Source organism: Myotis brandtii, unplaced genomic scaffold (genome assembly GCF_000412655.1).
Source record: "Myotis brandtii unplaced genomic scaffold, ASM41265v1 scaffold1132, whole genome shotgun sequence".
NCBI lineage: Eukaryota > Metazoa > Chordata > Mammalia > Chiroptera > Vespertilionidae > Myotis > Myotis brandtii.
Genome location: NW_005353896.1, coordinates 413389 through 437662, shown reverse-complemented (window position 1 = coordinate 437662; position 24274 = coordinate 413389). Strand labels below are relative to the sequence as shown.

The 24274-nt window shown below is 34.0% G+C and overlaps 1 protein-coding gene across 2 annotated transcripts in view; it reads right to left on the bottom strand.

The window, feature by feature from the left end:
- Positions 1 to 24274, bottom strand: part of BCHE (butyrylcholinesterase) — a 56456-nt gene that overhangs the window by 2092 nt on the left and 30090 nt on the right. Inside the window, exons 3-5 of one of the 2 annotated variants that reach the window (XM_014547742.1) lie at positions 13906 to 14072; positions 7939 to 8055; positions 1753 to 1778 (exon numbers count right to left, since the gene is read on the bottom strand). In XM_014547742.1, the coding sequence (XP_014403228.1) occupies positions 1771 to 1778; positions 7939 to 8055; positions 13906 to 14072 (292 nt within the window). In that variant the 3' untranslated portion in view covers positions 1753 to 1770. Of the gene's footprint in view, positions 1 to 1752; positions 1779 to 6755; positions 8056 to 13905; positions 14073 to 24274 lie in introns of those variants that run through there. The other variant, XM_005857802.2, reaches the window with a different exon arrangement.

Below are 24274 nucleotides of genomic sequence, written 5' to 3'. Positions count from 1 at the left end.
CCTCACCCCCTGAGGGGTCCCAGACTGCGAGAGGGCCCAGGCCGGGCTGGGGCCCCCCCCCCCCCCCCCCCCCCGAGTGCACAAATTTTTGTGCACCGGGCCTCTAGTATATATATATATATATGCATAAAAATAAAACACTTATTATTTTTAGACTTTTATTTGGTAGATAATGCTATGAAGTTGAAGAAAATATATTTAAATGGTGATATAAATTTAACCAAATTGTCTTAGAATGTGCACCGGGCCTCTAGTATATATATATATATATGCATAAAAATAAAACTCTACTTATTTTTAGACTTTTATTTGGTAGATAATGCTATGAAGTTGAAGAAAATATATTTAAATGGTGATATAAATTTAACCAAAAAATTGTCTTAGATATAAAAAAACTTGTTTGTTTTTTTTCCAAAAGGAAAATTTTGTTGAATTATAGATGGAAGGGAGATGAGTCAAGGTTAGAAACTTAGGAAGAAGCAAGTTGTTGTTGTTGTTTTAAAGATCTGGCAATAGCACCGTAGCTTAACAGAGACTTAACATCAAATCAAGTCTCAGTGCTGGAGTGCTGGCTCTGCTCAGTCCAGATTTACACCCAATCCCTCTGTAATCTCCTTCAGTCCAATGGCTTTATATAACATCTCGATGTTGGTGAAAACCTAATTTATATCTCTAATCTATACATCTTCCTTCCACTCACCTCTTATTTAAGAAAGTGCTTTTTCTATCTCTTTCTTAGATATCTAATAGGTATCTGAAAGTTAACACACCCTCAACCAAACTCTTGCTTCTCTATTTAGACCTGCTGGACCTACAACTTTCCTTGCCTCAGAATATGATAAATCTATTCAACCAGTTATTTAGGCAGAAAATCTTTTGTTTACTCCTCTAAATTTGCATTTTTGAATGAACACATTAAAATAAAAAAGAAAAAGTGAATGAAATTTTATCTCAATATATCCTGAGACATATTTTGAAATATGTATGTTATGTAAGCATATGCATTTTTGTAGTAGATAAAAATTCATATACATATATGCTTAAAAAGTTATCTTTGGTCAGTATGACTACAATTTTTTTATTTTTTATATTTTCTAAGATTTTTTAAATGAAGATACTTTTAAAAATGTTAATATACTATTAACATTTTTATGGATAAATAAGACAGAGAAAGAGTTGATAGTTAATTAGGATATAGATATGCAACCAACACATTGTTTTGAAGATGGAGGGCCACAGGTACCTGTCCTCTTATATGGTACAAGTAGTTCTCCTCTAAAGCTGCTTTTAAAATCTGATGAGTAGAAATGTCTTATATGGGAAAATGTCCCAAAATATTACCATTGACTTTCTTAAGATGGGATCTATGGGATCCAATCAAATTTTCTAAAATCGACACCCTATGCATTAGACTGATACTAGTAATGTGATACTTTACATTAGGACATTTAGACATACTTGGAGTAATAATTTAAAATTCTCTTCTTTCAAGAAGTAGTAACAGTTAATGTAAAGGTTGAAAAGATGATTATAATACATCATAGAAATGTTAGAATGTTTTCCAGGTACTGAAAAATGTATATGAAATGTAATTCCATATAGCAGTGCTAGATAGTGATCAAGAAGCTTATTTGTTCTGGAATTTAGCACAATCATTGGTAGCCTTAAATCTACTCTAAGAGAAATGAATAGCTGCCTCTCTGACTGGCTTTAATGCCAGGTGGATTGAGAGAGAGAGGACATGGTGCTTACTCTCTGTCTTTGAAATCTTCAAAAATCTAAAAGGAAAGAAGGAATAGTGTTCTGTTAAAATTCTCACTTCTTACTTTGCACATGATTTCAAAGAGACAACTCCAAGGGAGATTATTAAAATTTTATCTTTCATGGTTATGTGAAAATGTTAATTCACTTACCAAAGAGAATATTATACACACATTTGGTTTAAAATTAAAATGCCATAGCAGATGTTAGCATTTGTTTTTCACTCACTTATTACCTTGCACAAAGATAGTAACTTCAAAATTAGCATGTTACAACATTGTAAAACAAAGATAGCACATTTCAACTAAAGAAAACCAGAAAAATCTCTTTTAAGAACAGTGGGAGAGGAAGAGTCCTCGTGAACAAAAAAAGTTATTTTGTGCCTGGGGGTATAGACTAAAGTCTCATTTGATGTGATGAAAACCAAGTTTTGTTCCTCCCAAAACTCATATATTTCTGGGAATCGTATTTTCTAAGGTCTGTTCCCAAAGGTCTTAACAGCATAATGAAAATTTGCATTATAGATGTAAATGCAATTTTTTATATTACCAGTGACTTTTAGACCACAGCTTATGGATCTGTGGCTAATCCTTTGCATTAAAGAAACAGAAAAAGAAAGAGGAGAGGAGAGAAGAGAAAAAGGTAAAGAAAAGGAATGTTATGTGCAAAATGAGTTTGTCCATAACCATCTATCAGGAAAACAATATCACCATGAAAACTTAAATTTCATGTAGAAAAGAAGAAGAAAATATTCTGAAATATGCAGATTATTATCTGCCTAATGTCTAAAATATATTAGGAAAAAACTACCAAAAAGTTAGTAAAAACTCAACACCTCATAAATTCAAGGTCTGTCATCCTCTTCATTAAGTTGTTAAGAGAATTACTGTTCCTGAAGGGTATCTGTGATAAGAAAAATATTTGTATTTTCTTGACGTGGCAATAGAAAATTGATGGAAATGTATTTGGGTCCTAAGCACTTTAAGAAATCTTAGAGGTTGGTTGAGGCTGTTAAAGTAAAAATTACAGTGAATAAAGTCAACAGGCAGGAGAAATTTTGTGCAAGACTACTGCAATAGAAGATAGAAATTGAACCCCTCTGAAATAAAAGCTGAGGTGAGCTAGTGGAAAAGTACTGAAGGACATTGGGGAAGAGTTGACTAATAAGTTGTGTTGAGCACATTGAGTTATTGAAATGGCAAATGTTTTTCTTTATGATTAGGCCATATGTGTTTGGTAATTGGCTCCCATCAAAGTCAGGATCCTATCTGCCCACAGAGACTGGCCAATGAAGGCACTATCTTTTTTAATATTTAGATTCAAAGCAATCATTTCCAGGTCTTTGTGAAAGACATTTCCTGTGAAATAAATCTGGCAAGAGGCTGGGAGATTTACAGATATTTCAAGGGGCAGAGAAAGAACTAACATTTGTAAGATTTCTGAAGTTAATGCTCTAAGAAATGGGAGGCCAGAGGCCTACAGTCAGGAAGACTTCTGTCCAAAGTTTTGTCATGCTATGGGAAGCATTACGTTATCTTAGCCATGGCAATGACTTTGAATTTATATTCCAGGTTGAATTAGCTCTACCATTAATATTTATCTGGTGGTTTTTTTCTTTCCCCTTTGATTAAAATTGAGAATAGCTATTCTAGATAGATAATACATAGATGGATGGATAGATAGATGATAGATAATATTCTTGGCATATTCATTTCAAGGATTTTAGAATTCTTAACAATATTATACATATTTTTATAGTTTATTCTCCTGAGACTACAAACCTCATAATTTGATGAACAATATTCCTCACTCAATTACTAACAATATAATTGGTTTATTATTTCTCTCTTTAATTAATTTGTAAATAATTTTTTTCCAATTATAGCAGCACATGCCAATGACATATCAAAATGACTGTGTATTTTATATCACAACTGGCTCTAATATGACTAATAACAATTTAATATTACTTTTTGTAATTATATATTTATACATAATAAACATTTATTTATATTTCTATTAATATCTACACTTATAAAATGTATGTAAATCTTACCTAGTTATTTTTTATAGGAAAGACACTTTATTTATTTTTTTGTTTTTTAAACCGCTTTATTGAGATATACTTGACATTTAAAATGTTCAATTTGATAAGATTGACATATATATATATACACATTTGTGAAATCATCATCACAATCAAAATACATTTTCCCCCTATATCTTTGTAATCCATTACTCCTAACCCCCATATGTTTTACAGGTATATAAGGCATATAGATATATATTTTAAAAAAATTTAAATCATTTTATTTAGGTACAGTGATATATAAAAAGCTGTAGATAATTAAGGCATACAACTTGATGAGTTTGGATTACCTTATTTTTTAATACTTGAACAGATGGCCATTATATGACTACTAGAGGCCCGATGCATGAAATTCGTCCACCAGTAGGGTCCCTAGGCCTGGACGGTGATCAGGGATGATCAGGGTCTTCAAGCTGCTGGCCAGGCCTCCCTTCCCCGGCTGCCAACTGCCTGCCAGGCCTTCCTTCATTCCACGCCTCCCCCTGGTGGTCAGTGCACATCATAGCCAACTCTGGGTCTCCCGGTTGAACTCCCATGGGGTCACTTTGCATATTAGCCTTTTATATATATACTAGAGGCCCGGTGCACAAAAATTTGTGCACTCGGGGGGCGGGGGGAGGGGGGTCCCCCAGCCCGGCCTGTGCCCTCTCGCAGTCTGGGACCCCTCGGGAGATAACGACCTGCTGGCTTAGGCCTGCTCCCGGGTGGCAGAGGGCAGGCCCAATCCCTAGGTGCAGCCCCTGGTCAGGCTCAGAGCAGGGACGATTGGGGAGTTGGGGCGCCGCCCCGTCATGCACAGAGCAGGGCGGATCGGGAGGTTGCGATGCCCCCCTCAGTCACGCTCAGGGTAGGGCCGATTGGGGGGTTGGGGCACCGCCCCCTGTCACACTCAAGGCAGGGTCGATGGGGAGGTTGCGGCACCACCCCCTGTCACGCACAGAGCAGGGCCCATCAGGGGGGTTAGGGCGCCACCACTGTCACACTCGGGGCAGGGCTGATGGAGAGGTTATGGCTCTACCCTGTCACACACAGAGCAGGGCCCGTGGGGAGGCGGGTTGGTTTGCTGCACCTTGTCAAACACAGAGCCGCAGGGCAATCAGGGGATTGGGGAGCTCCCCCCTATCAGGCACAGAGCAGGGCCCGTGGGGGGGGGTGGTTGGGGCGCTGCACCCTGAGCCCCAGGGCAGTTAGGAGATTGGGGAGCTCCCCCCTATCAGGCACAGGGCAGGGCCCGTGGGGGGGGGTGGTTGGGGCGCCGCACCCTGTCACACACAGAGCTGCAGGGCGATCAGGGGGTTTGGGCGCTGCCCCCTGTCACGCTGATCCCGGTGCTGGGAGGCATATTACCCTTTTACTATATAGGATAGAGGCCTGGTGCATGGGTGGGGGCTGGCTGGTTTGCCCTGAAGGGTGTCCTGGATCAGGGTGGGGGTCCCCACTGGGGTGCCTGGCCAGTCTGGGTGAGGGGCTGAGGGCTGTTTTCCGGCTGGCGAGTGACTAAAGCTTCCAACCGCTCCTTGTTTTCTTCTCTCTTTTTTTTTTTTTTCTGGGCCAGCTTTAGCTCTGAGGCCTCGCTGCTGAAAACATAGATACAATGTTGCGGTCCGAGCCTGGCTGAATGGAAGCCCTTTTCTGGGGTTTTGTTTAGCTTCTTATTTGCAACATAGTATATAGTTGCTTAGAGTTGCAACTGAGAGGCTGGCAAGTGAGGCGGGGAACGTTGGAGTCTGCAGCAAGCAAGCCTCCCTGCTCGCTTCAGTGCCTGGCTGCCGGCCGCCATCATGGCTGACAGTTAATTTGCATATACTCACTGATTAGCCAATGAAAAGTGTAGCGGTCGTACGCCAATTACCATGTTTCTCTTTTATTAGTGTAGATAGATAATGCCTTTTTTAAAATATGGCAAAATCTCTCTTTAACCCCCTCCTGTAATAATTCAGTAAAATTTTTAAGGTGATCTCTTGCTGCACATTAATAAACTCCTATATGTAAAAACGCATGTTTTTGCATCTTTCTGTGTGCATGTCTGGGTGTATATGTTTAAATATGGTGATCTTTGTTTTATTCTTTGATAGTCTGAAGGTTCCACCAAGATTGTATTGGTAAACAGCACTATTGGTTTACCTTTAAATACATTTAGTCAAAAAACCTGCATTTCCTATTTTTCTTACCATTCTAATTTTGTATAAAGAGAACACACAACTACAACAGAAAAATTTATTAACTGTTGAGTTTGTCATCCTTTTCAGAAATGTTGAGAAAGTTCCAATTATTAGAATATTTTGCTAAAATGTCACAGCAGCAATTACGTTAAGATTTATCTGTGGAATTTAATTTCTGGGCCAGAAATTAATTAATTTGCCTTTAAAAATGATACCTTTCATATATCAGATTATTCCACATCAAAAGGAGACTCAAGTGATTTCAAAAAATATAGTAGATCCTGGAAGAATGGCCCCTGAAATCAAGAAGATATAGGATGGAAGGTCAATAATTCACTTATCATTTGTATGCTTTTTTTCTTCACTGCAGAATGAGGGAAGAACCATAAACAATAACAAAAAAAGTCCATTTATAGCAGTACTGAAGTGATATCAAAACTGACTTGGCTTCTGCTGTAAAACTCTAACAGCTAAAGCTGACAAAGTACCATGAACTTTGAGTGAGGATAGCAGACCCACACTAGCTCTAACCATGGACACACTTGGGAAAAATGAACAATGGGATATGCTTTAACCAACAGTATACAGACCTGTAGACTCACTTTGTCCTATCTTGAGTGCTAGTTTTCAATTCTTTTTGTTTGTTTGCTTTAAGACATTTTATTGATTTTTAGAGAGAGAAGAAGGGAGAGAGAGAGAAACATCAATGTGAAAGTGAAACATCCATGGACTGTCTCCTGCATGCTCCCTACAGAGGATCAAGCCAGAAACCTGGACATGTGCCCTGACTGGGAATCAAACCAGGAACCTTGAGGTGCACAGGAGATGATGCCCAACAACTGAGCCACACCCAGCCAGGGCTAGTTTTCAATTCTTAATGAACATAATCAACAAGTACTACCGTTTTCTGAAACTTCTCCCTTCCAACTCATTCCCTTTAGTGAATTACAGTACATTTATTCACTAGATATGGTCCTTTGCCATGAAAGTTAGTGCATGTAGCTTTGCAATTTTTAAGTTATAAAAATAATACAATTTGGCTGTTGAAAGTAGAAATAGTTATTTTTTTCCAATTGAACAATTTTCCTATGAAAAATGAACCATTTTTACCAATATTTCTGGGTCCAGCCAGCTTTTCTATCCCAGATGGTACATGATTTCTGACTTCTGCTCATCTACATTTTTTTTTGGAGTTATAGGAAGAGTAATTAATACACATACATGTTTGGGGAGGTGTAAAAGAGTGGGGAGTTTTAAATGGGCAAGAGTTAAAAGAATAAAGAATATAATTTGAGGATTCTAAGAATATATATTACTAAAAATATAAAACAGACATGTACTGCTTTGCTCTTTATCTCTTGGTAGCAACATTTTGTTTCTAAGTGACCAAGCCTTTTATTTTAAGACTCCCTCCTGCTTTATGTTAAAAACAAAGGAACAGTTATTTTCTGTTTCATTTTTCAACTCATATTGACATTAAATTCATAAATTATTTAGGGGAAACAGTATTGTAAATTATAGTACCCATTGTTTCAAGACCTCATTCATTCTAAGAAGGTACCCTTTTATGAGTGGTTAGGGAAAAAAATGCAACTCAAAATAGGCTACAGATACTTTTTAGAAAATAAATGTTAATGTTATTTGAAAAAGAAAAAGTTTGAAGCCACAAATCATTTAAATATGCATATAATAAACTGTCACACTTTATATTGTGAAATTTAATTAAACATGTTCTAGCCTTTTGGGTTTTGGAATGCTAGGTACAATGCTAAGTGATAGATGTGAGAAATCAATATTATCCTTCTGGCATTTTTGTTCAGCTATATAATAGCTTCTTACTAGGTGTGTAAGAGAGCTACTGGTATTTTTGCCTTGATTTACAGGAAAATGAACATTCTACAAAGGGTAAATCTATTAATTAGAGACCTGCACAGCTTGCTTTCTTGCTAGTGTAATCGTTAAATTGATTTTTCCAGTCCATCATGTAATTGTTCCAGCGATGGAATCCTGCTTTCCATTCTTGTTCTGCTTCATCAATATTTCCTGTAAAACAGGGAATAAATTGAATTAATGTAAATTTTATCTGTTTCTATTAATTGAAAAATAATTTTGATTGCAGATGCCATTTTTTCCAAATACAATGTACAGCAATTTTTTTATTCTTTATTATTTATTATCAATTTTTTTACTTCCCAAATAACTTTATTAAGTTATATATTCTATAAAATGCAAATAATACATTTGTTTAAACATATACAAAATACAAATATTTATAATACATAAAATGCAAAACTGAGTTTATATATTATATGCCAAATTATAATATATTACATATATTTGTTTTTGTTTCTAAAAAGATAAAGATAATATTCTTTTCTTGAGTCTCCTACTCATAAAAAATTTTATTTAATGCATCTTACTTACATATGTAATTATACTTCAGAATATTATTCTTAATGAAAGTGTTTATATCACAATACTTATTTCCATACAGATAACTTTGCAATTGGCATTCTATATAGATTTTGCACTCTTTCTTATCAATTGTTTTAATTCCAAATAATTCTTCATCATTGAAAGCAGTTTATTAAAACTACTATAGGAAAGCAGTTTATTAATCGCTTTGCGAATGAGAAAGACAACTAAGATAATCTATGCTTTCTAGTAATTTGCAAACTGCATGTATGTATCATGAAAGAGGGGTATTTAAGTAAAAAACGTGAGGCAATGAACCAAATTGGTCTTCCTATGTACTACAAGAACCTTGAAATCTTGATTTATTTGAAAGTGTATTACATTAAAGAATAAAGTTTGTGAACAATAGAAACTCTTGAATTACAAACTTTTAAAATCATATAGTGATGTTCCTAATATAAATAGGTATGATAAGTCTAGAAGTTGGTTTAAATCATTTAAATTTATAAGTATTATGTACATTTGTAGTTATCTTATTGTTTTAAACTTCTAGCATGCTGAATTGGTTATTGACTTAAAAACAAAAATTTAAGTTACTTACATTTTCCTAAAAAGAATAACTTAGAATTGTTAAAATATATAATTTTCAAGTAGCAATTTAAAATAACAATTATAACTTTGTAAGATTTTAATTTAGAAAAGACAGTTCATGTGATCTCATACTAAATTATAATACACATGGAAAAGTGTCTTGCTTTCATTCATGCTATTAATAATGGAACACATTCAATGATTCATTTTTAGTTTATATAAATATCAAAATATTTAAAACATTTGTATAGACATCAAATATTCTCTGGAATATAGAATAAATCTAGGTTTGAAATGATTTTCCTTTCTTATTGTTGGAATAATTCCAAATCTATTGATTCATGTACATGCAAGTTTATTTCCTTATGTGGCTAAATCAACCATCTATACAATTTAGTGTATTGAAATACTTAACTTTATATTGTACAAATGCTCTGTAAACCCAACTACAGTTTTCACTTAGAAGTACTGAACATTGATTGAGACACTAAATTATAAAACATTTAATTATTTTTAACAGAATCCAGGAGAAGTGAATGCACCACAATAAGAAAATAATAAAACATTTTGAGTCCCATGACATGAATGAAAACCAAAATTAGAACTTTTTCTCTTCCTCCTTCTTCTCCTCAAAAAGGGGAATATCTATTTAAACATCTAAAGATTTACCACCTGTGAGATGCTGATAACAACGTACTATGGTGTAAAATAAAGAAAAGAATAACAGAAAAATCAATCACTTTGCAAATAAGTTTTCCACTATTTTGCAGTGTTACCGTGAAGAATAAATGAGATGGTGTGTACATTATGAAATCACACTCTACACACCGATTAGGAGCTACACTAATGAATTTAATGCCCTTGTCACAAAAATGTATTCCTAACTTTGGTCTTTTTTGAATCCATGTACAGCTAGATTAATACCAGTAGTTCATAAACACATTGGCACATTTTTTGAGGACTTTTATAATCTTTGTTTTGCCACATTGTTGTCTCACAAGGAAAAAAAAAGTCAGTCTTTCTTTCCTACACAAAGAGGAAGAATAAAGCCATATTTTTAAAAAATATATTTTATTGATTTTTTATAGAGAGGAAGGAAGAGGGATAGAGAGTTAGAAACATGGATGAGAGAGAAACATCGATCAGCTGCCTCCTGCACACCCCCTTCTGGAGATGTGCCCACAACCAAGGTACATGGCCTTGACCAGAATCGAACCTGGGACCCTTCAGTCCGCAGACTGACGCTCTATCCACTGAGCCAAATCGATTAGGGCAAGCCATATTTTGTCTTGATTAAAAAACAGTAATATTCCACTGCAGCTAGTCTATTTAGTCAAGTCTGAGGAGTTAGGAGAGAACACAGAATGGTAAGTCAACTCAGAATTGTTAATGAAGGTTAAGTCTGAAGAAGAGATTAAATTGATAATGAATTGTGCTGAGCATTATGATAAAAGTATTTTATGTATTTTTGAGAGTTCACTGAAAATCTCTTCTTAATACTTATTTCCATACTTGTCAACCAATTATTAAAATTTCAAAGAAATGCATGGTTTTTATGGGGTGTATCAGAACTTAATAGTTGTCCTGTCATAATTTTGAGTGTGTGATGAAATAGTAGAGTGAACAGGCTAGGTTTTGTGATGATTTCATGCTTTAAACATGAAACTAAAATATTATTTGATTGCCGGGACCGGTTTGGCTCAGTGGATAGAGCGTCAGCCTGCGGACGGAAAGGTCCCAGGTTCGATTCCGGTCAAGGGCATGTACCTGGGTTGCGGGCACATCCCCAGTGGGAGATGTGCAGGAGGCAGCTGATCGATGTTTCTCTCCCATCGATGTTTCTAACTATCTATCTCTCTCCCTTCCTCTCTGTAAAAAATCAATAAAATATATTTAAAAAAATAAAATAATAAAATAAAATATTATTTGATTAAATTAAAGGTTGCCCAAAGGTTTTTTGTTGTAGTTGTTCTGTATTATTTTGTTTTTCTTTTAATGGAAATAGAAAATTCAGAATATGAAAGCAGTAAAAATTTTTTTGATTTTTTTTCCTCCATGCCAGTTTTCACTCTAATTTTTTGGTTGCCATTCTTGCTAAATGATTATGAAATAGCAGTACATAATTCTTCAGAGTGGTATCTCAGCTCTTACATTTATATGTGGTCTTCTTTAGTTTGGGCAAGTAATAATGTGCCATGATTTATTTAAAGACCAAAGGAGGAACCACTGGATCTAATATTTGTTTTCTATTGGGAAGATATGGAACTCTAATATGTTTTTTTTTGTTGTTAAATAAATGTACTCTTCCATGTTTGTTGAAAAATGTTGATATCTTATTGACATTGACTGGGTCATTTCTCTCCTTTTTTTTCAAATGATTCTGATATATTATACTGTTATATTCTTCACAAAAACTCTAATTTGATAAAATTTGAAACAAATGTAGTACACTTTATTTCTTGCAGGTGCATGCAGTAATAGCATAGGCAAGTACTAAATTATGGCTTGAAAGTTAAGTGCTAGAATTCATGTGTTTAAACAAGTCTTACAGATTATTTTATGTAAGAACATTTATTTCTCAAACATAAACTATTGCCTAAGTGGTACTTATAAAGCTTACTAGGTTTCCATCTTGAGTGAAGTAAGCATTACATTTCTCCTTTTAAATAATCCAGTCAGTAGTCATCCTTTGAAATTTTCTTTTACTTGTAGAGCTGCATTTTAAAAATATTTTCATAAAAAACTTCCACCCATGTCATCTGAAAAACTTCAATTTTCAAAACATCAAAACATGAAATGTTTGAAATTTTGCAACTAGGAAAACATAAGGTATGATAAGAACATGTGCTTTTTGTTACTATTTTTATTAATTTGAGTACACATATTTTATTTTTTATTTTATTTTTTCCCTTTATTGGTTAAGATATGTGTCCTTATCTCCCCACTGTCCCCCCAACCCCCCACTCATGCTCTCACCCCCCTGGTGTCTGTGCCCATTGGTTAGGCTAATAGAACATGTACTTTTAACCTTTTTAAACCCTTCATTATTTATTATTTATAATACTAAAATCGTGTAATTTTAAATTAGTTTTGTGCATTTAAATGTATTTTTTTAGAAATTTAGAAATACATTGTTGATGTTCTAAAATCACCTGTATTTAGTTATTTTTTAAAAATATATTTTAATGTAACTTTTTTGGAAAAATTATCTGAGAAGAATATTTAAATTATGTTTTCAAGACACATGGAATTATCCCAAGAGCCCATTACTAGCCCATTATTTCCCCACAGTGTTGCTCAAACTAGAATGTTGTTCCGTACCGCATAGGAAGTGGCAGAAGCTAGCTAAAAATTAAAAATTGTTATTAAATCTGCCTTATGGCAGTTGAGTATTTAGAGGTAGAGATTTTGAAGTACATCTTCAGAAGTTGTGGATATTCAAATTTTATTTTATCCACAAATAAATTGCAAGATAGCATATGTGCCTGAATCAGAATGGCTCAGTTTGGCTTATAATAAATTAGTCATTTACAATCCCACCAACCCCTCTCTTATTTTTTTCTCAAATTATGAACTTCTCATTTAAAAATATTTTAAGTAAAGATTAAGACTATGTAGTGAGTGGTATGCTAAATGGTACCTCTTCTGGTCTCTTGGCAGTTTCAACGTGTTACCTCATTGTTATTCACACCCAGAGGACACAAAGGCAGCACTGTATCTCTGCCAAGGAATGCAGAAGCCCATCTCTGGATATATATTATGTCACTGAACATTTGGTAATACACAGAGTGCTGGTATATCAGAAACATTTCCCAAACAGATGGAGCACATAATTATAATTTTGGTGAGTAATGTCTGATAATCAAAAGGCATATTAAACAATCAAATACAGCTCTGAGGTGCTCATATTTGCATGAAACTAACCCCTTCCCTCTCTAAATAAGAAACTAACAACATACTATATTGTGCTAGTTAATATGTAGTCTGAAAATTACAGTGTTATAATGAACAGAACAGTAAAGGGTAAAGGAACTGGGCAGCAATATGTCTGATGGCTGAAAGTCAATTACTTTTATTTGAGAAAATTAAGGTAGAAAATTGACTAGAAGAGCCACATGGGTTATAAACAGCTGAGCTTTTTAAACCCAGGCATTGAATGAGATATGCCATTTTTCTCACAAAAGATGTGATCATTCAAGTTGGATGTTCAAGTTAATTTAGTTTTTCGCTCATGAATTTTGAAATAATATGATCACCTGAACCAATTTTCTTAGTATTTCCTTATATAAGTCTAGATAAGCACTTCCAGAAGATTAGCTAACTAATTTAGTACCTGTTTATTGTATTATGTAATATGTGTACATGTTTTTAGATAAATATCTCCAAGTTCAGGATATTTAGAAATATTTGGATTGTGTTATTTTAAATGCAAGCTTTTGAGTTTTTTCCCCTTTAGAAATCAAGGGTTGCACTACTTATCAATAAATTTGTTATTACCTATTTCTAGTATAAATTATATTTTGTTATATTTTAGTTGTGTGAATTATTTATTTTATGTATAAATTTATTATCCATTGATTAATTCCATGAAGATTGGCTGAATAGCAAGTAGTGCCCTATTTTAGTTCTGCTACTATTTTATGTTCTTCTAGGGAAAAATTCCTATTTTAGTTTTCTTTATTTAACTACTAAAGTGCTGTTCAAACAGTAAGCCCTCAAAACATACCCAAACTTGCTGGAAGAAAATTGTTAGTAATTAGGACTCATCAGAATCAAGTAATTATAAAGTCACAGATTAATACCATCTACAGGCCTCGGATAGTCCAGCTTTTCCCCCTTTTACATAATCCACAAGCAATTATTGAACAAAATATTAAAAACACACACCTGTCATTTCCAAGACTTTGGGGAAAAACAGTGTCCAGAATCGGCATTGTTGAGCACGTAGTTTAGTATATATTTTTGGCGACTCTGTATTCAAGGTTAAATATTTTTGTTCAGTGCTTTTGAAGACAGGCCAACTTGTACTACTATTCTGGGTCCCATTTGGACTTCTAAAAAATTAAAGAAAGACATTATATCTTTACTGAAATCATTGCTAGATGAAAATATTGTTCTCAAAAACCAATAAGAGCTTTTTAAAAATTCAGGAAAATATTGTGAATTTCTTTGATGATGTCAAGCATAAATGAGCTTGGTTGAATGTTTTCAGTACCTTGAAGGACTATGTTAATTAAAAATTGTTGGAAATAAAGTTTGAAGAACTTTTTACATGCATTTCTGCATAACATGCAAGGAGAAAAATACATTTTCTTTTCAACAATGCTGTTTTTTAAAATATATTTTTATTGATTTCAGAGAGAAAGGAGTGAGAGAAGATAGAAACATCACTGATGAGAGAGAATCATTTACCAGCTGCCTCCTGCATGCCCCACACTGGGGATTGAGTCCCACAATACAGGCATGTGCCCTGACTGGGAATTGAACTGTGACCTCCTGGTTCAGAGGTCAACGCTCAACTACTGAGCCATGCCAGCCAGGTAATAATGCTCTTTTTTTTTGTTTTGTTTTCTTTTAAACATGCTCAAATGGTAGTGTCATTTTTGTTTCATCTTTTCCCCTTATCCCAGGCCTAAACTTTTCACAATTAACATTAATACCATCTATTTAGTATCTGTTCCATCTATTTCATTCTATTTGTTATTCTTACTGACTGAGTCTGGGACCGATTACACATTTCTTTATTATGTAATAGCCTCGTTACTCTAGGAAACTGCCTTAAGTCTCAGTTTTAAGCTGATCTTACCTTCTTGAAGACCCGTTCACTGCTTAAAATCATTTTAATAACTCCCAATGGGTTTAGATAAAGGTTAAACACGATGCCACTCACATTTCTAAGCTTATTTTCAGATATTCTATTCATTAGCCAACCAACAGGAATTAGGGATCGTTCCTTAGTAATATCCTCCTTTATTTTATTTCTTTGCCTTTGCCCCAGCTATTATTTCTGCTTGAAATCTTTTTATTCCCCAACATCATGTGTCTATGTCGATTAAGAACTTTCATATTCTAATTTGTGCCAATATTTCTAATATTTTTCGCGTGGTTTCTTAATCAATAACATGACTCTTTTTTAGAAATATATAGTTTTGGGTTCATTTACATCTTTGTGGCACTCAATAATGCATTGTTACCTAGGTCATACAAATTGAAACTCAAAGTAGCAAACATTGCGAAAGTGGCTCCAAGTAGAAAATCCGTAGATTTTCCTTTAATATATTTTAAAGTTATAATTATGAGTCAGACATTGCTCTAGGCTCTAGAACTACAAATAATTATGGGAAACATAGTTTCCTGCAGGGAATTTATAAACAAAAGTATCCATGAAAAGAAAGAATCAACAATGTATGGTAGCCTAAACCAAGTGTAAACAAAGGGACACAAATCATCAGAGGACTGAGCAATCACTAAGTTTGAAAGGAAGTTACCTGAAGGAGTGAGACTCCAGCTGAAGTAAGGAGAGAAAATAAGGAACTGAACCAGACAGAAAAGTTGGAAAAGCTAAAGAGAGGAATAGACTCAGAGATAGAGAGGAGGCAGGAGATTGAGCAAAAAGAAAAATAAGAGAGAGATAACTCATGGACATGGACAAGAGTGTGGTGATTGCAGGGGGGTGGGGGGAGGAGAAGGAAGAGGAAACAGAATTAACATAAGCACAAATAATGAGTGTTCATCTTCATTCAAAGGATTCTAGGATAGAGGAGATCCTATTAGAGTTATAGCTCTAGAATATTAGTCTTATCACATTAAGACCTGACAGTCTAGAAAAATGGTTTGGACTTTAGCTTGTAGGTATTTACTATTCTTGAGGGATTTTTGACTAAATGTTTTACTGTGAACATAACATTTTAGAATTTTTTTTTAATCTGGGTGTGATATCTAGAATAACAAAAAAAGCTAGAAAGTAGTCACAGGTACTTTAATCATGAGCAGAAGACTAGAGTAATAAGGATAGGGAGTCATTCCTTTCTCTTAGATTCATTCTGCCTTAAGCAAAATCATATAAGAAAAACTCCAGTTGAATGTGCCTAAAAGTAGAACACATAAAATTCTTCATCATTTAATACCTTCTGTGAATTATTAATGGATAGAAAGTTGCGAGTAGTAATAGCAGGTAACATACATACATACATAAATATAAATATATATATATATATATAATACAATATATATACTGTATATACAAAAGCTTATGAACCTAGTATAGTTTGGAAAGACAAGCAAGCATTTGTCCAGCATGAATATTTAGCAGTATTCATCAAGAACTTGTATCAAATAAGCACCATAAATTCATATTTTACCATAGAAGCAGACTATTCCACCACAAATTCAGAAGCTTTAGCAATAGATAACTTCTTGATGTAGTAGTTGATTTTATGTAGGAATTGGATGACTTAATAAGAACTATTAATAAGCGGAGGTATTCAAGCTAAACCCATATCATAACAGGATTGAAACCTCCTGCCTTAGGGTGTTTTTTGAGAGAGATCATGAAGAAAATGTCTCCAGCTCACAGATGGCACCCTTGTCTAGGTGAATTATGGAGTCTTTTCCCTTTCCTTTAAAGCTTTGGAAACTAACAACTACAGCTGCTGGAGGCTGGGTTTTAAACCAGAAGAACCATTGGTCTGATTCGGTACAGCAATTCTTATGTCCCTAAATTGCTGGCTTTCCTTCTAATTCCACTCTAATTAACTTATGGCACCATTTTAACTGCACATTCATTTATGGCTTCTGCAAATGGTGGCTTAAACAGAGCCGACTTGTACTTGAGTTCAGGAGGGAGGCAGTAATGACACTGCCAGGGTTGATTTAACAAACTTTGTCCATGAAATAACTCATGACATTCCAAATTACAACTCAGCGATAATAAAATTCCTTTGCCTATGGATGCAGATGTAGTTTTCAAAAAGTGATTGAAATAGCTATTGAAGTGGTGGAGCATTTTACTCTATAATTTGAAGAAATCTCCAAAGATGTTAAAACTTAACAAGGAATATAATGCTCTTCCTATCTGGATCAATTAAAAACTTTGTGAAAGATAAAATATTTTCCAGCTATACACTTTTGAAACAGTATATAATTTTAATCTCAAAATTATAGATGCATTAAACATCTTGACATCACAATTTTTCAAAAAAGTTATCTTCTTGTCACAAAAGGAAGGTTTTAAAGTGATGATACCGAAAATTTTCCATGAAGAGTAATTTTTGCTTTATTTTCACTATTATATTCTTTTTGTACTTTGTGGTATAGAAAAGTAGTATAAAGATCATCAATTATACTTTTCTTCTTATGTAGGTTTGACAAGTTTTAAGTTTTCTCTTGTTTAACCAAAAAAAAGGGCAGATTCTCTTTGCAACTTCTGTGTTTCAGGAAATTACCTGCTTGTCATTGAAATGTGAGCCCAGATTTGACAATTCACTTCATAAATTGCTTTTTTTAGTGACATTAATTGACTCCGGGTGCCTATTATGAAGTAGTATGTATTAAGCTCCATACATAAAGTGTTCTGATGCTTATATTTCCTGATATTACCTACCAAAACTAACACTGAAATTAAGATTATTTTTGACTAAGAATTCAGATACAGCAATGTATAAGTAGGCTATACAGTTATTTTATTTTAAGTGAATATATTTCAGTATGCTTTACAATCTAATAAAATAAGTACGTAATTAGTGGTTGTAAATTGAAAGACCACCTATATATTCTACTGTCATAAGAGGGCTAAGGAGTAACAGTTTATATTGGATGATTTCTTAAAAATACAAATATCAATGGATTCATATTCCATGTCATATTACACTTCAATCAAATTGTATTTTAATTTAAAGAGTAGAATGGCTATAAGAGAATCTGAATATAGAAAAAAAATCATTCCTTGATTCAACAAATATTATTGAGTGCATACTATGTCAAGCTTCTTTAAGTCACAGAAGATTTAACAAAGGCAAATTTGACAGAAATTCCTTCCTCTTGCAGTTTTCATTCTTTGAGGAAGAAAAACAATAAACAAGATAAATAGGGGAAATATGTTTGACAGTAATAGCTGCTATAGAAAATAAAATGGAGAATAGGAATAATAGGAAATGACCAGTAAGTAACAGTAGGGATGGGCATTGGTGAGGGTGTGTGTAATAATGAATTTGATTGGACAATGTCCACAGCTCCTGTGAGGTAACATCTAAAACTTTGGAATTTCCCACCAATACTGATTATTTATGCTAACAAAGTGACTCATGGTGGGCACCTGATGATTTTTGATAATGACATCATTCAAGGTGGGGCTACTCAGGATTAGAATCTCAGGAAAGGCATGGCAATGGCTAAAAGACCATGCATATGATTAGAGAGGTTGAGACTTTGAACCACATGATACTAGCCTGACTTCCAGAAAAGAGAGGGGGCTGAAGATTGATTTCAACCACATAGCCAATAAGTTAATCAATCATGCCTACATAATGAAACTCCAATAAAACCCTGAGCCTCAAGCTCAAATGAGCTTCCTGGGTTGGTGATACTCTAAGGCAGCGGTTCTCAACCTGTGGATTGCGACCCCTTTGGGGGTCGAACGACCCTTTCACAGGGGTCGCCTAAGACCATCAGAAAACACATATATAATTACATATTGTTTTTGTGATTAATCACTATGCTTTAATTATGTTCAATTTGTAACAATAAAATTGGGGGTCACCACAACATGAAGAACTGTATTAAAGGGTTGTGGCATTAGGAAGGTTGAGAACCACTGCTCAAAGGGCACATTACCATGATTAATGGCATGAAGTAATGCATCTCCAAGTATACAGAAGCTTTGCTTTTGGAACACTGTCAGTACCAGGCCCTGTTCTAAGGTATCTTTTTCTTTGGTTCTGATGTATATCGTTTTGTTATATTAAAATCATGATTATAATTATAGCACTTTCTTGAGTTCTGTGTGTCGTTCTAACAAATTATCAAATTTTATGGAGTCCACAAGGGCCTTAAATTTGTATCTGACTTGTCTGAACTGAGGGTGGCCTGGAGACCCTAAACAGGCAACTGGTGCCAGAAATCTTGGGCCAACTTGGAAGTGTGAAGGACTGAGTCCTTAACGTTTACTTAAGCTAACTGGGTAAGAAAAGGCTGCAATATTTGATAAGAAAGGGACTTTAAATGAAGACTTAAAAGAGTAGAGTGAGTCATGCAGGTTTTTTTTTGGAGGAAGAACATTTCAACAGAAGTAATAGAAAGCAAAGGCTATGAGACAGATGGTTGCCTGGAGTTTTCTAATAAAGAAGTACGAGAGTGTGGCTAAGGTAGAGACAGCTAGGGAGGAAGTAGGGGTGAGGTTAGAGAGATGACAGGAGAGACACATTATTTAGTGACCTGTAGGTCTTTATAAGCTTTTTACATCCATCTACTCTCAGTGAAATAATAATTAATTGGAGGATTTGCACAAAGAAAGGACAAGGTCTCACTTACATTTCCTCAAAGTTCATCTGGCTGCAGTTCTGGGAATAGACTACAGGGAATCCAAGGCCAGAAGCAGAGGCCCATTAGGAGACTACTGGAATAACCTAGGTTAGAGATGATGGTTGCTTGAACCAGGGAGGTAGTACTAGAAACTGAGAGAAATTGTCAAATCTTGAATATATTTTGAAGATACAGCCCTTACAATCAACTGGCTAATAGATAAGATACAGAAAAAATGAGAACAGTCAAGGGTGATGCTAAGGATTCTGGCCTGAAAAATTTGTAGGGATGAATGGAGTTGTCATTACCAAGATAGGAAATGCTGCAAGACGTGCCTGTGAGGAGGAAAATGTCAAGCATTCAGCTCTTTATATGTTAATTTGAGATTCAAATAGAGACAATAGCTAAGCAATTAGAATTTGGTGTTGGTTAATCTTTATTTCATTGAGGAAATCTATGCATTCTAAATGGATTTTTAAGGCAGTATTCCTCCACGACCACTAAACATGTGATCAATTTATAAATTTCAATATGGAAATGAAATTTAAAAATAATATAAGTAATGCAATAAATTATTTCATAGAATATATAACACCTGTCCCCATCCAGACTGTAGCCCCTTGCCCTATGCTTTTCCTATCATATCTTCAAATAGGTCTTCTTGATGTCCATATCTTCAAACAGGCCTTCTTGATGTTTCAGTTAAAATACTCAGTCTCTGTTCTCATATTAAAATTTATTTTAACTGTGTTTTTTTTTTCCTTCTCTTATTAGAGAGAGCTATGGTCTGAGCCCTCCCATTAGTTGATGGTATTACAAGCTGAAACTTTGGGAGATGTGTGAGTCCTGAAGGCAGAGCCCTTATAAATAAGATGAGTGCCTTTATAGAAGAGACTCCAGGGGGATACTTGCCCCTTCTACCACATGAAGACAAAATGAGAAGAAACCAGCTAGGAATCAAGATGGCCCTCACAAGAAGGTGACCATGATAGTATCCTAATCTTGGACTTCCAGCCTCCAGAACTGTGAGTAATAAATTGTGGATACTTATAAGCTACCAGGGCTGTAGAATTTTGATAGCAACCTGAATGGACTGAGACAGAGAGTAAGTTCCATGTAAACCATCATTTGATTGCTTTGTTTACAACCTGGTACTGTGTCTGATTTATAGTATTTTGCAAGAAATATGACTAAAATAAATAAGAAATATCCTAATTGGTACTCAAGTTATCTCATTTTCCATTATAGTAAATGTTCACATTTAAAAACTCTCACCTCATAGAAAACCATACTTCACAATCATTTATCCAATTTCAGGAAAATCAGCATTCTGAGTCAAATAATGTAAACTTTTGATTCAAGTAAGTTTTTATATGACTATAAGACATTATGGGACAGTATTAACACGCGCTTTACATATAAACTCTTTTTTAAGTGTATTTTCTTTATTGATTAAAGTATTACATATAAGGTATTACATATAAACTCTTTTTTTTACAATGTTAGTTTAAAATTTAAATGAAACTAATTGATAACATGACATATAACCTGTGCCTAAAAGATCCACACATAAAAAAGTAAGATGTGCAGATTTAGTTACCTTAGAAAACATTAGGAACAAATAGACCAAAAATGAGCAAAAAGAAAATAAAAAGGAGACACTGAGTTAGTATCAGGAATAGCAGTAACAGCAATAAATAAAAAAAATTCACAAGTTACTTCTATTGTTTTGACATATTTAAATAAAGACTAAACAAAGCAATTTGCATATAGTAAACAAACTACTCTTTATAGTTAAGTATGAGATTATGAACATGAATTCATAACATAATCTATTTTAGAAAATATGGAGACAAGTAAAATAGTGACACTAATAAACAGCAAAAGATAAATAAGATAATATTTTCTCTAAGATCATATTCTCTGCTTCATTTTGCATACATAAAACTCCTTAGGATAAATAGAAACATTAAACAGTAGTTTTTTATTGCTTCTAGAGGAATATTTTGTGACTGCAATATATTTATGAATTTGACCAAGTTCAAGGACTGATTTTGTTTGTGTCCTAAAATCTATGTAATCTTTAAAACTGACCCAAAGAGAGCTTCCCTAAATTAAATTATTAATAAAAATATTTATTTTTATTATATAACCAACCAAAATGTGTTTAATACCCATAGAATTCTATTAAAGCAATTTAGTATTAATTCCTGAATGTATTTCCAATAATTTAATCATACTGGCTCTATTTTAGTCTACAAGGCTAATCCTAGGTTGATTGATTAGTTCTATAAAACTTGTTATACAGAACTTCATGGCTTTTTACAGGCTTATAAGATTGATTTTTAAAGATAAATGAAATAATTTAAATGACTTTTTTTTGCATACATACTCACATACACACAAGCATGCTCATTTCTGTTTATCTGGGTCATATATATATATATGTATATATATATATATGTACATATTCTGCAACTTGAATATTAAGGATACCAAAAACACTTGAACAAATATCATTTACATAAAAATTTACTTTGTCATAACATGCTATTACAACTCACTATAAGGGTGCCAAATTATATAAATAATGACTACATTTTGAGCATTTTGCATGCCCAACATCCATTATAAGCCTAAAAAGAAAGTTCAGAAATGTTTGTTTAAATGAGAACTAATTGAATAGCCTTCAGAACTTTGGATATATTTTGTATTAACTCAGTATCAGTTATAATATATTAATTTTCATAGCATGAGAAGAGAGAAATTCACTTTGTTCTCATATGTTAAGATGGAAAGAATGTCTTGTAAACATTCATCTTCTAAGATTAAAAACTTGAAAACTCACATTGACTCTTCAAGTGCCTAAAGATATAATAATACTACATGTGACTTCAAAGCCCTATGTCAGCTGGTGAGGAATGACACTATGCGTAAGTTTCTCCTAAGCCTGTTCACAGATTGAAACACAGCTCTTTCCAAGGTTTACTTGTGCCCCCCATCTAGACTTGCTGGAGTTTGTTAGGGAGGTTTCTTGACTGTACTGTTTTCCCTCTGGATGGAACAAAGGCAAAAATATCAGTTACTAAAGCAACATGGAGTGTATAATAACGTAGCTGTGCATTGAGAATTCTTTATAAATGGATTACTTGCAATTTAGGTTATATTTAATGCAAATATCTAAATCTAGTTCATTTTTGTTACTTGCTTCCTCCCATCTCCTGACATTTCCATTGCAAACTACAGAAATGAAGGAAGTAATTATTGAAGAACAATTCCCTAGGTTCATTATTTCCTCCTTACATCAACAGGTTTGTTATCCTAGAAAGGAATCTGGGTACCTGAGGCGCAGGATTGTATTACTACACCAGGGAAGTTTGCAATAATTCAGAAATTCTCTAACACTGACTTCTTGAATCTAAATATGCTGTAGAAATAGAGGCCATGGTCAATGCAGTTATTAATCCTAACTAATAGATTGGGATACATTCTCAGCTTCTTCACAGAGAAATAGGAATATAGATCTTTATGACAGAAAGATAAAGGAAGGGAAGGCAAGACCAGAATCCCAAAGGAAATATATAAACTGTATGATCCTGTTATCAAGTTTGTTCAAAAGGCAAAATACATCAATGGGCTAACCTTCTCGGGAAGGAAAAAAAAAGAGGAAGATGTATTTTCACTCAACACTAATGAAAAGGAAAGAATTACATTTTAGTTTAAAATATACCTTTAGAAAGATCTGTTATATTTAGCTGCATATCATCTTCCAACTTAAGAATAATTAGCAACTGTAGTAACTAGTGGCATACTGAATATGGGGTAAGATCTCAGCATTAGCTATAAGCTAAGGCCTGTTATAATATAGCTAGACATGTGCTATGGAACTGGATGCCTGGGAAGGTAGGAAGAAACATCCAGTCTGAAGAATGATCTAAAAAAGAATAAAGCTACATATAGCATATAGCTTAAAATTCTTAAGTGCTCCCTGGTATCAGGAACTTGTCTAATCATTTAAAAAAATTTATTATGATCACCTAACAAAAAAAACCTGGCACAAGTTGTCAGTCAGTGTTGTTAAATTCAATCACATTTAAAGGGAAAATAAAAGGAGTAAAAAAAAAAAAAAAAGACTTACACATACAGGATTTTCCTTTTAATACAAATCTAAACCTTCCAATACATTTTCACCTTTGCTGAGATATGGTAATTTCCCCCCTAAATTTAGACCTAGAAATCAAATGCCATTTAAAACACTTTTTTTCTATGTTTTATTAGAACATTGAAATCTTAATTAGTATGCAAAAGAGGTTTTTGTACTTAACCCACTCTCCTAAATACTTAATTCACTACAGTAGTTGGACAGAGCCATGCAAACAAATTGAATCCCAGTGCACACATTTAGCAATTAAGTTACATTGTACAGCTTCAGTTGTTCATCAGTTGAAAGGGCAAAAGGTTGCCAGACAAAAGATCTCAAAGATCTTTACTATACAGTTGGTATGGTGGGTAAACAAAGCTTTCGTGATCTCGGAAATTATTCTTTCTTCTTTCCTCTGAATTTGTTGGGGCAGAAGTTTGCTTAATTTGCTGGAGAATTAAAGAGGAATACTAGGTGATGTTTAGCCTCCTCCAGCTCTCCAGAAAATAAATGAACTGGCCTGAATATTAGATTGACCTAGAGAGAAGCAGGAACCATTTTTTCCTCTTCCTTCCTTCCTTCCTTCCTTCCTTCCTC